This window comes from Hevea brasiliensis, chromosome 1 (genome assembly GCF_030052815.1).
Source record: "Hevea brasiliensis isolate MT/VB/25A 57/8 chromosome 1, ASM3005281v1, whole genome shotgun sequence".
Classification (NCBI taxonomy): domain Eukaryota; kingdom Viridiplantae; phylum Streptophyta; class Magnoliopsida; order Malpighiales; family Euphorbiaceae; genus Hevea; species Hevea brasiliensis.
The window spans coordinates 122608702-122621788 of NC_079493.1; the positions used below are offsets into that span (position 1 = coordinate 122608702).

The 13087-nt window shown below is 36.7% G+C and overlaps 1 protein-coding gene across 1 annotated transcript; it reads right to left on the bottom strand.

Moving 5' to 3' along the window:
* On the bottom strand, positions 1-12335 carry LOC110639077 (IAA-amino acid hydrolase ILR1-like 4). The gene is made up of 5 exons (XM_021789879.2): positions 11749-12335; positions 11214-11339; positions 9698-10012; positions 855-983; positions 1-545 (listed from the first exon to the last, which is right to left on the bottom strand). Exons 1-5 carry the CDS (start codon positions 12088-12090, stop codon positions 150-152), a joined length of 1308 nt encoding a protein of 435 aa, XP_021645571.1. The 5' UTR covers positions 12091-12335; the 3' UTR covers positions 1-149.
* Positions 12336-13087: the final 752 nt, after the last annotated feature.

Here is a 13087-nt window from a genome sequence, read left to right on the forward strand (position 1 = left end):
TAAAAAAATAAATTCAAATTGGATATGTCAAATTTAACTTCAATAAGTCATATATACATCAGAAGCAGAATCACAATGTTGACCTGAAAAATTTTAAAGCTTTCAAGTCATCAAGTTTATATCAATTGTGAAGTCAGTCGAGAAAAATCTCACAGTTCGTCATGATGTGTTTCCTCTGGCAAAGGAACTTCTGTTTGGAATTCAAGAAGATAGTTAGCAGCCAATGATGCATGAAGTGCAGCACCATGAGGAAGGACATCTTCGTTAATTTCAAATAAGGGTGAGTGAGGAGATTGAAGCTGTTTACGTGTCTCATTCTGCATTCCAATAAAGAAGAAGTATCCAGGAATCACCTCTTGATAAAAGGCAAAATCCTCAGATCCCATTGATGGTGGCATATCTTTAATGTTATCAATGCCAAGCACACCTCCTGCAACAATTTTGAAATACTTGTGCAATTGTTCATTGTTCACAGTAGGAGGGTCATTCTCAAGGAAATCAATAGATGCTTTACACCTCTGTACAGAAGCTTGCCTTGTGATAACCTGTTATTGAACATGAAACACACTTGGTAATGATGGAATATAGGGCAACGAAATGGCAAACATGATTACAAGGTTGAAAGTACAATGAAGATGATAGCACAAAAATGATCATAGCAGGCGGACAAGAGATGACTTAAGATGGGAAAAACAGAAGAAAAGGAAAGCAAGTTTTATAAATTAAGGTTGGATTAAAGTAGATCATTCATAAATCACAACGCTTGAGAACAATCATTATTAAGAGTATAAAGCTCAAATTCAATAAAAATTGCCATATCATAGTTATAATAATTCACAATTCAGCAGCAATACCTCATTGATGCGCTGCCTAAGTTGCATAAAGCTTTCTTTTGAAAATGCTCGGAAGGTGCCACCAATTTTAGCAGAATCTGGAATAACATTGAACGCACCACCCCCTTGGAATTTTGCAACGGTCACCACCTGCAAGTCATGATAGTAATAAAATAGGGATAACAACAATTCCAACTATTTGACAACTCAAGAAATTTCCCCATTCTGCAAACAAAAGAAGTAAAGTGTCTTGTATTTTCATCCCCAACTTCCATCAGGGGATGAGAAAAGAAGACGGCTGTCCCGTGAGAATTAAAATTCTTTCTTTCAAGTTTGCTATGAAAACCTAATATTTATCTATTTATTTATTTTAATTAGCTAAAAATAATTTAATATATTTATCTAAAAAAAAAGAAATATTTTATTGGATGGTCTGCTTATTTATTTTTTTTATATATATTATTTTTGAAATTAAATATATATCTATAATCTGAACAACCCAATTCAATAATAACTCTTATTCCATTCTTCACCTAACCTAATAAAACTCTTGAAATATATAAACCATAATCATCTCTTTCTGCTAAATTTTGCTCTCAAAATCTGTTTATCATCTCCTTGTATACCAAATACTCTCAACAGGTATTTTTCATCATCTTTTATTTATTATTATTATTATTATTATTATTATTATTATTATTATTTTATATATATATATATATATATATATATATATATATATATTTACGATTTATAATCTGATGTGTGCAGATAATCTCTAAATTTTTACTTCTCTATTCATCACCTTCGATTTTATTTTCAAGGAGATTCGAATATTCAATCTGTCAGTTAAAATTGTCTCTCTTCCATTGAAAATAACTATTATCTTGGAGGTTCCAGGTGAGTGGTAATTATAGTACATGACATCGTTTTAGCTTCTTTTAAAATTTCTTAGCATTAAATTTGTTATTAAATGAAATTTTAAATCAATATTTTAATAATTATTTTACATGTGATTTTCTAGAGTTTTATTTTATTATTGAATTTTATTTCGATTTTGATTAAATAATTGATTTTGTCAACTATCTCTGCATTAGAGCCATTAGGATTCCGGGAACAGGCCTTTAATGTATTTATATTGATTGATATTTGACTATAAAATTTACCGATGTGTTACACTGAATTGATTTGAGATTGATTTGATCTTATTGACTCTCTGAAATTATTGAAATAAACTATTGGAATTGCACTATCAGTTATTATTTGTTATCTGAAATTTTTTATTGATTTTGATTGATTTGTACAAATTGATTTTCTGTTTTGAATTAGTACCTATGCCCAGTATCTGTTTCTATTGTCTGGCCCCACCGTGTAGACATCACGGTATTAGGTTGCATTGTCAAGTCATGCATCATTGCAGTTTATGGTTTGCATTAGTATTATATGCATTGATATCTGTGAAAAAGCAGGAAGGTATCTAATATCTGGCAGCGCGCTTACCATCTGGTCTTTGGTGATGTGGGGTATCATCACCCTGGTGCACTGTACTATAAGATTTTTATTGAATGAATTTCTTTTATATATATGTTTTATGAAATTATTTTATTAATGATTTTGACAGCACGAGCATGATTTTATTGAATAGAAAATTTATTGTGAAATTAATTAAGCGTCTGTCTGTTCCTTTTCTGTTGTGTGCTGTAATTATCATTCACTGAGCATTTAGCTCAAATCACGTTTTCTCTGTTTATTATCTGTTTCAGATCAGTAGAATTCTGTAGCTGATTCAAATATTCAGTCAATTTTCTAGAGAGGGACAATCTTTTATTTGTTCTCATGGTATGTCCGAATTCATGTTTTCTCAGGCTAATAATTAGTTTAGTTTATTGAACAGTTTAAGTTTTTATTTGAAATCTGTAAAGACTCAGCATTTTACTTATGAGATATTTATAATGTTTATTCAATATTTTGTTTATTTGAATTTTGTCTATTTTTTTGGATTAGTAAGTGATAATATATTTATTTAAGATACTCTGATAAGGTTGCATAATTTAAAAATACTTAAATTATGCGCCGGTCAAGGCTCAGAATTTTGGATTGTGACATTTTCCCTAGAAACATCCTCAAAATAATGGCCCTTCGCCACATTTTATATACACAGGAACAAGTAATGCCGTTATACTCTAGCTTCTTGCAGCCATACCTTCCTCTACAACAACAGAGCTTGACAACATTATCAAACTGTTGGTTTCTCAAAACAATCCACTAACCAAACCAGGGTACTATTCAATGCTGCACCAAACCTTTAAAATGGCTGGATCTAAGACATGCTAAATTTTATAAACAGCAAAGTAAAGGGCTTGAATTGATCATTTAACTAAAGTATATCTAAGAGAAGAATCAAGTCTCAATAGGAGCTGTCGCAAGGGTTTTGCGGTCGCCAAACAATTCTCACCGAAGTAGGAAAAGTGAGGAGTTGCCACTTTAATTTTGAGGGAAATTAAAGAAAACCATTTGTAAAAATTTTTAAAAAAAAAAAACCACTTTGAAAACAGAGATTCTAGGTTCGGGATCCGTATACGTGTGGGGAAAATTAGGCACCCCACCTCGTCTCTCAACGAGGGTAAGCAGATTTAATATTGTGCTCTTTATAAATTGATAATTTGGGGGTTGGAATGATGATGTTAATTCTTTGTACGGATAAAAGGAATATTTGATATTTCACTATTTTGGATTGTCCAAGAACACGAGTACATGAGATGACCCTTCAGTAAATAGGTGTTGTGTAATAGATTTTTTTTTTTTTGGGTTAATATGAATACTGAAGTTGTGATATTCTCAGGGGGGAATTTTTGTCCTATAAATGTGAGTGCCTTGAGGAGAACTCTCCATCGGACCTCAACCTAGTATTCAGGATACTTTGGGAAGACCTCTCCCGTCGATCCTTTGGTGTATTAAGCATTTAATTCGGGTAAGAAATCTCCCCCAATCTCTTAGTATATTTTAATTTGAATTTAAGCTAAGAAAATTCGGGTAAGAACTCTCTCCCAATCTCTTAATGTATTCTGTTAAAATTTAAGCGGAGGATTCGGGTAAGAACTCTCCCTGACCTCTATATATTTTATTAAGATTTTGTCTAAGAATTCAGATAAGAAATCTCCCCCGATCTCTTAATATATTGCGTTGAAAATTAAGCTGAGTTCGGATAAGAATTCTCCCTCGATCTCTTAATACATTGCGTTAAAAATTAGAATGAGTTCGGGTAAGGACTCTCCCCTGATCTCTTGATATATTGCGTTAAGAATTAGGCTGAGTTCGGATAGGGACTCTCCCCCGATCTTTTGATATATTGCGTTGAGAATTAGGCTGAGTTCGGGTAAGAAATCTCCCCCGATCTCTTAATATATTGGGTTAAAAAATTAGGCTGAGTTCGGGTAAAAACTCTCCCCCGGTCTCTTAATATATTGCGTTTAACAATTAGACTGAGTTCGGGTAAGGACTCTCCCCCGATCTCTTAATATATTGCGTTAAGAATTAGGCTGAGTTTGGGTAAGAACTCTCTCCCGATCTCTTTTTTAGTTGCTCGCCCGAGATCCGAACTTGTCTTGATTCCCGATCTATTGTCTTATCGTCTGGGCTCATTCCAAGGCCCGATCTCATAACTTATTTGTTTGACCTAATCTTGTTTCCAACCTATCCGACTTTTGCTACACCTATTTTCCTTTATCGCTTTTCATTTGTTTAGACCAAAACTCTCATGTTAAAGTACTCCTGCCTATATTCTTTAGAGTATTCACGAGTCGCCAATGACTCAAATACCTACTCTTGAAAGGAATGAAAACGAGGTGACGATAAATGGAATTTACGAGTAAATAAAAAAAAAGAAGACAAAGAAAATAACTACGAGCTAAGATAACCTATTCTAAGATTTAGTGTGAGTGGATATATATGAATAAAAACTTTAAAAGGAAACTTGAGAAAACAAACCAAGGATATTCGACAAAATGACAGTTTAGACGCTTAGCTGTGGAAAGTTTGGGAGGCAGGCGAGCCAATTCTGGTATCCACAAATCTTGGAGAGCTGACGACCGAAGAGCTTGAGCTTACCCAAGGTAATAGGAATAGAGAGGAATGAGGTTGAGGTCAGAAGGCAATGCACAGATACTAAAGTGATGGGAATGAGGCGGTGCGAAGATAGTTTCACAGAGTAGTGCACAGGTACTGAAAATGAAAATATCAAGATTTAGAGTTCCTTTCGATGAAATATTTCAGAAAACTGATTTCTAAAGTTTCTCAATACTTTGAAAGCTCCGAATGACAAGCAGCAAGACTGAATCAAAGTCCAGAGTTTTTCCACGGTAATCACCACCCTCTTCCTACAGTATTGCATGCAGGTATTTATAGGGAATGGGTGTCCAAAATGAAAGGTCAAGATCTTATCAAGTGGAGACGGAAGGCTTAGATTCAAAAGGACATAATCTGATGTCTGAGAGTTAAAGAGAATCAAAATGGAGCGTCGGGATTCCGTTCAGAATATCTGTCATTTCTTCCCTTAATCCAACGGTCAAGGGTCTCACCTTACGAAATGGATCCAAAGCTTGGGAATAAAAGGCGCCGAATTTGTAATCTGCTTTTGATCTAAGGGCCCTAGATCCATCCTTACAATTATAATCAATGGTGGAGGTCGAAATGTACAGGGCTGCTTTAACCATTTGGCATCTGGCAGCTAGGAGGGCGTCCTTGCAAATGAGATGTGTGGTGAGGATCTTATCATACCTGCAATGCTTTAACTAACTTAGATCTAACGGTGAAGAGAGTTAATTGAAAGTTCTGACCGGAAGTTATTTAACTCCTCTGCGCTCTCCGATCTCTATAGGTCGTCTCCTGTTTTTTTCGATCTTGTTGTGACTGACCCATCCTAAGATTATTATTCCAATCTCTATCTTCTTTTGCATCCAGTCTTTTTATTTCCCGATCTCACTATTTTTCCAATCTCCTGCTCAATCTAACCTGTATCGGTCAAAGCAATAAATTCTTCGGTTATCGATGAGCCCACTTCGAGTTCCGCAATAAATGCCAGGGCCCTATATATATGCAGCAATAGGAAATCACCTTCATACTTCACTTTTCCTTTTTCAGTTTATTTTCAATGCACAACTTCCCCAATTCTAGCTTTTCCGGTGATAATTCTAATTATGATAGCCATCTTTTTTCGACTGTTTTCTTCGCCCCTCGGCTGAAAATTTATGACCCCGGCAATCGGAGAGCTATGAGAATGTCATCTAATGACAGCGATGAAATCGGACTAATTTACCAATCAAGGTCGAAAGTGACGGCCGTGCCGATCTCGAATTGGTCTACCGGTACAATCGGTAGACCGATCTCGGACAAGAGGACTGCTAATTTCAATCTTGATATTAGTGACCGCCTCTTGAAGTTCATTTGGCTTCCAATCATATCGGGCGTCCCGACTGCAGCTCGGTTCTGATCAATGACATCGGCAATGACTCTGCTCAATATCATGAGTCATAGTCACCCTATCTGAGCTGCACATCTATCCAATATTTGTAGGTGGCTTTCTGATCAAACACATCTTTTGATTCAGCCACAAGACTAGACTTTGACATAGGCCAGCATTCTGAGCTTCGGAGTAGTCTTAAGCTAGGTAGAATGTAGTGTTGATTTTGAGAGATCACCCAAATGATATAATCAGATCTTTTGAGATTGCCCAAATGATGTAATGTGATCTTTTGGAAATGAAATGAAATTTTTACTTGAATGTTTTTGTTTTGTTATTGCACAGGTTATTTTTCCGATCTCTGATAAGTGTACCCGATCTGATCCCTAGACGAATCGCCATTTGCCGATTCGTAGGTTTGGAAAATTGTTCAATCCGATGACCTCAGTTGACCGATCTCATTTATCCGACTTTTTTTACTATGTTTCTGGAACCTTCTTGTGACGTGTCATGGAGGCAGCCCGGTCCCACAAACCGATGCGTCATTTGGGACTTCGTGAGCATTTAATGCTCAGACGGGTATAAATAGGGGAAAGGTTAGTCATTTGTTTCCTTATGTCATTTTTAGACCTTCCCCTAGCGATTTCAACAATTCCTCTCGCTTTCTAAAGTTTTCAGGCACCGATTTACACTCCGGTAAGGGTTTTAATCTTTTCTCGGTTGGTTCTCACTTTTGTTTTCTGAAAATGAACGTTACCGATGGTCAGAGAGCTGCTAGTTCTCCCTCCATTCATATCTCATGGACATCGGACGAAGTTGAGGTGGTCAGGCCGAGAGGGCGACCCGAACCTTCTACAATCTCTGTCTCCGCCCACAATCAGGTGGCGCAGTCAAAACAAGTATCTTCTTCAGGGAAAGAAAACTTACCCGTGGATGAGTTGCCGTCCGTCCTCAAGGAAACCGATCTGCAGTCCATTAGTCAAGAATACAATCTTCGGACTGACTCCTTAGAGTTCATCAGATGTCATAGCGATCTCCGAGCTAATCATTTCTTTGAAGAAAACAACATGATCATGGTATATGAAGAACAATTGAAGGCCGGGCTTCGGTTCCCCCTGGACGAATTCTTTAGAGCCGTTCTGAAGTTCCATCATGTATGCGTAGCTCAAGTGCACCCGAACTCTTGGCGGACTCTGGTGGCTTTCAGAGGCTTATACCATGCTAACAAACTCAACAGCAAAGGTTTTCGCTGAGTTGCATAGGCTCACTAGGCGAAAGGACGATGAGTATTGATTTTTCTAAGCCAAGGAGCACTATAGGCTTTTTACCGATCTTCCTTCTTCGTTGAAGAATTGAAAGAACCGGTTCTTCATATTGAGGAGTAAGATCTCGAATAGCTTTGAGGGTATCCCGTGCAGTTGGCAATACCTGGACCCTTCAATTCCAATGAAGATAACCCTAAATAGAGACGAGGACGTCATGGTAAAGGAATTGAAGGATCAGGCGGCTACTCACAAGTATTCATGTCTAGATACAGTTATGGCAGAACTGAAGTGGTAACTAATGCAGGTGATCGCCCATGAGGATTATGAGCTGCAGCTCTCTGACCTTAGACCCGAGATTGGTATAACCTAAATTTTTAGCCTCCTGACTTAGTGATCTCACTAACTTGTTTTCTGTGCAGGTATAGCTGGAGGCGAGGGCGCGAAGGAGAGCCGTAAGCGAAAAAGGGAGGTCGCCCAGAAAGTAAGAGAAATGAAGATTGTTGTTGTATCCCAGACGTCATGGCGAGACTCGGTAGAAGTGTCGGACTCTTTGTCCTGACCTTCGGGACAGCCGACCCCAAAGATAGAGATCGCTCCTTCCTCTCCTCGACAAGTTGAACCGCCACCTCCGCCGGTTTTTTCAAGTGCGAAAAGAAGGTCTTCCCAACCTGCTGTGAGGACCCTCTCTTGTGGTGCCCAGGTCCTCATCCACTAGCTAGAGAAGAATCGCTCGGTTCGGGAGAATCCTGGCCTGGCCAAGGTTTTGGGTGCCACCATCTACTTTCAGGACGACCGAAATAGGCTGACTCCGGATAGCATTGACGACCTCCTAACTCAAACGATAAGCTTGAGCATAGAGAGCCTTGTGAATCAACATATAATCAGAGAAAAGGCTCATCTCTTAAGACAAGAAATTCTGAAGGCGGTCCAGGATGCTGCTTCCACCAAAACCCAACTTTCGTCTGCTCAGTACTACATCGCCGAGATTGAGGGTCGGGCAAAATCTTATGAGGATAGGATAGCTGAACTGGAGCGGGAACTTGAAGAAACTCGGGCCTGCCGAACTGCCGATGTCACTCGCCTTACTGAGGAGATCAAAGTGAAAGAAAAAGAGGCCGTAACAAGGGAAGCTGGTGCTTATGTGAATGCTCATTGCTATCTTCCGGCCGAGCTTGTAAGCCGCTATCTTGAGAAAGACTTCTCCTAGATGGTGGATCTTGTCCCTAGAGGTAAAGTGGAGAGCGAGGAGCCTGAGAGAGAGAGAGAGCGGATGATAGAACTGATAATGTACCCGGAGAGCAAGTTGAGGGAGACCCTCATGCCGAATAACTTGTACATTTTTTATTTTGAAATGAATTGGAGTCTTTTATGTTCAATTTCTTGATGATATCGGAAAGCATCCAAAACAAATTGTCTGAGTACTTAATTGATTGAATGCAGATGAATATTAAACCTGAGAGCAACTATTAATCAAAAGATATCAAATTACTCCAAGAGATCGGAAAAACATTACACGCGGACATGAGATCGGACGGAGCCATGACCAAATACCGAATGGAACTTTAGAATATTAGAATTGTAAAGATTTGACACTGACTTGAACTTTTAAGGTCGGAACCATTATTCGACCGGATAAAAACCTTAACTTCATTTTAAGGAATATCTAGGCAATTCAAGCGAGAAGCCCGATCACAACATTAGTCAAATGGAATTTTGCAATATTTGTACATAGAGAGATCGGAGAATAACAGCAGGCAAGATTGGATGGTCCAGAGATTCAATATTGACTCAAACTCATCTGATAAAGATCAAGAGATCGGAAAGCAATCTAACTTGAGCGTGAGATCGATTTGTTCCAGGGACGAGCGATCGATAAGTTCGGAAAAGCTACCTGTGATCGGGACATCGGTGGAGAACGGATAATAAAGTTTTAATTTTAAAAGAAACTTGCCTTCGAAGTTCAGCCAAAATATGGTGTCTATAGGAGCAAACAAGCTACATAAGAATATAGAACGCTTTCATGGCTTTATGCTTTGAAGAATTGTAAAACACAAAAGAAGAATGTAAACAAATAGCACAACTTAAAATGGCAACTGAATAATGTATAGAATTTAATGCAAGGAGAAGAAAATGAAAGGCACCTGTGAGTCCAGTGGATCAGCTTCCCTTGAAACAAGATGCTGTAAGTTAACAATCACATTAGAAGCTGCCAATATTGGGTCAATTGATTGCTGAGGAATGGCAGCATGACCTCCTTTTCCACTTATTACCGCTTCAAAGAAGCCATTCCCAGCCAGCAGAGGACCAGGTCTGGAAGCCACTTGACCTATTGGCAACATGGGATCAACATGCAACCCAAAGATAGCATTGACATTCTCTAAAGCTCCTGCATCTATCATTTTCTTTGCCCCCCCACCTCCTTCCTCAGCTGGTTGGAAAACAAGAACAACAGTACCCTACTAACATAACAAAAATTGAATTTCATTAGGCATCTATAAAGACAATACTGTGAAATAGAAGAGTTTTCAGTAAAATCCATGTGCTCTCTAACTCCCCCCCACCCTCTTTTTTATATCGTGCATAAGATGACTGGGTTAGAGTCTCAAACAAAATAGCAGATTGTCTCAGTGCTAGACTACTAGTTACATAATCTAACCTCAATTAGCTCGTTCAAAACACTAGGAATTCAAGTTGCAAATAACTATCTGACAGGTGCCAAACAATAGTAATTTTGCAATAGAGAATTCAATTTCTTCTATGATCTATTACCTAAAAGGTGTCATGGCACATTTCAATCACTTTTTTAAGGCATTTTTAAAAGTTGGTCATCAATTGCAGATCCCTTCTCTACAAACAATCTGATATTTCTTTGTTCATACAGTTTATGGCTTGATCACTGCCTAAAGTTTAAGATAAAGTAAAAACGAAAATAGCTCAATAAGCATGTCCTTCAAAAGACAGATTGGGCTTAAGTTCAGCAGAATGTTTGAACCTTGGCATGGTTTTTTTTTTAGTAGTGCCGGACACATCCCCGGGCCCATGATATGTCTATTTTGATTTTATCATCAATATAGACAGATAGACCAAAAATTAATCAAACACCGGGAATGATGAATTGATGATTGATGTTATTTAATCCCAGTGATTATGATTTGTTATACTGCAGTAACATAGAGAGTTACAAAGAAGCTTATATATCCCATTTACACAAATAATCCCTTACTAATTACTATAAGACTTTAGTGAAGATTTGCTTCCATTATGTCAGGTAAAAATTACTTATAATCCAACTTCTACATATTATTTCATCAAAATATGAAATATCTTTACATTCTTTGAAGTTCTGCCCAAGTACACATAATAGTTTCAACTATGTTTGGTATTATCATCTCTGAACAAAAACAGCAGCAGGAAATACCACCATCCTAAATCTCATGTCTTGATGCCAAAACATGCAGTTGGGAGAAGATTCTTTTAGTTTCCTAACAAGTCTGAATATACTTTTGTGCATAACCATACCTATGAAGAAGTGCTCAAGCAGAGAGGACTAGCGAATGTCCACTGTAAATTTACGGCAGAATAATGAGATCCTAGAGATATTAAACAGCTAATAAGACAATAAATTGTTTACAAAGCATAATAAGAAGCCAAACAAACCTTTAACTCTTCCTGATGCTCCTGAAGGATCTTTGCAGCACCAAGAAGCATAGTGACATGAGCATCATGTCCACAAGCGTGCATCGTCCCAGGAACTTTACTCTTGTGCTTCCACTCTACCATTTCCTGTCAAATTCAAATGTCAATTAAATTCAAAATATTCTCTCATTAAAGAAAGGCGAATTCCTAAACAGATTATTAATTGAAGTATCATACTCGAACAAAATGACCAAAAGCAGAAAGAGGAACATACTATTAGAAGTCAACCTAATTTGGTTTCTGTGCAAAGATAATAACTATCAATTGAAACATTTGCCCTCTAGATATTCCCTATCAATTAAGACACCATCTCTAAATTCCGAACCACTATCGTATAATGAAACAAATCCTCAAAATCAATACCCAGAAATAGAACTCTTTTCTTTCATTTTGGGTAAAAATCCAGACAGAATAAAATTATCCATTCTGCAAGAATCAAACTAGTTAGCACAATTACCATTGAAGAAGACCAACAATAAAAAAAATAAAATAAAACCTTCATAGCAAGAGCATCCATGTCCGCTCTTAGCGCAACAAAAGGAGGTTTGCCAGTCCCAACGAAGCCAACAACACCAGTAACTGCAACTGGGTATTTATATTTGATACCCATTTTATCCAATTCTGCTCTAATAAGCTTACTGGTCTCAAATTCCTCATAACCCAGCTCTGGATTCTCATGTATCTTCCTCCTCACACCCACCATCCAATTGACAAGCTCCTCTTTCTTGGCATAATTCAGAAACCTTATTGAGATATCCAATGCCAACCCATTTAAGCTCAAAGCAGGGCTCAATAAATGCAAGATGAACACCAAAAAAACCCAGCTAAAGACCTTCATGGCTTCGCAAAGAACTGATGAGATTATAAAACAAAGAACAAAACTTTAATAGAAAGAAAGGATTTGGGCTACTAGAAGGAATCGATAACAGGAAGAAGACACTATAGTTAAAGTTGCAGTAATGGCGTTAAGTGGTTTCAGAAACGCGAAAATTGAGGAATGGGTGGTGGGGGAACCGTGAAGCAATGTTCGTAGAAGTGGCCCTCACAGTTCATATGCTTCACATTAACAACACAACCGGAGGAGAAGCCATTTTTCCTTATAAAATGGAGTGACGGCTGCGGCTGGGGACCTTCTAGTACCGTACACGTCAGTCACAAACTCTCACTTCTAACCCATGTGCCAAATTTGAATTTCTCACGTGCTTTTTCCTTCTTTTTTTTTACTTAAATTCATAAATTACTATATCTAAAAAATTTGGTATTATCCTAATTATATATATATATATATATATATATTAATTAAATAAATTTATATTTAATAAATATAAAAAAAATAAAAATTTAAGTTTTTAATAAATAGAAATAAAAATTTAAGATGTTATTAAATTTTCCAACCAAAGTACATAGGTGATTTATATATTTAGCCTTAATTTTATTAATTATCATTATTTTTTAAGAATAATTAATTGACTATCATCGTAATTTTTGAACTATTAGAAACAAGAGATAAGATTATATAATTATCCAAAATTTAAAAATTATTCTTTTAATAATTTTAAAAAATAAATTAAATTGGATTGATTTCTAATTTATATATATATATATATATATATATATGATCATGATCGAAGGATCAAGTGAATCCATAATTAATGTGAATTAAAAGGTATTCAACAACATAAAATGTCTTATTTATCCTTTTACCCTTTATATTTTTTGAGGTAAAATTTCCTTCCATCTTTTCTCTTTCCTCTTTTAATACTTTCCCTCCAACTACATCCTCTTTTTTAACAAATAGTAATAAAATATGCTTTTATTTAAAAAAAAAAAATTTC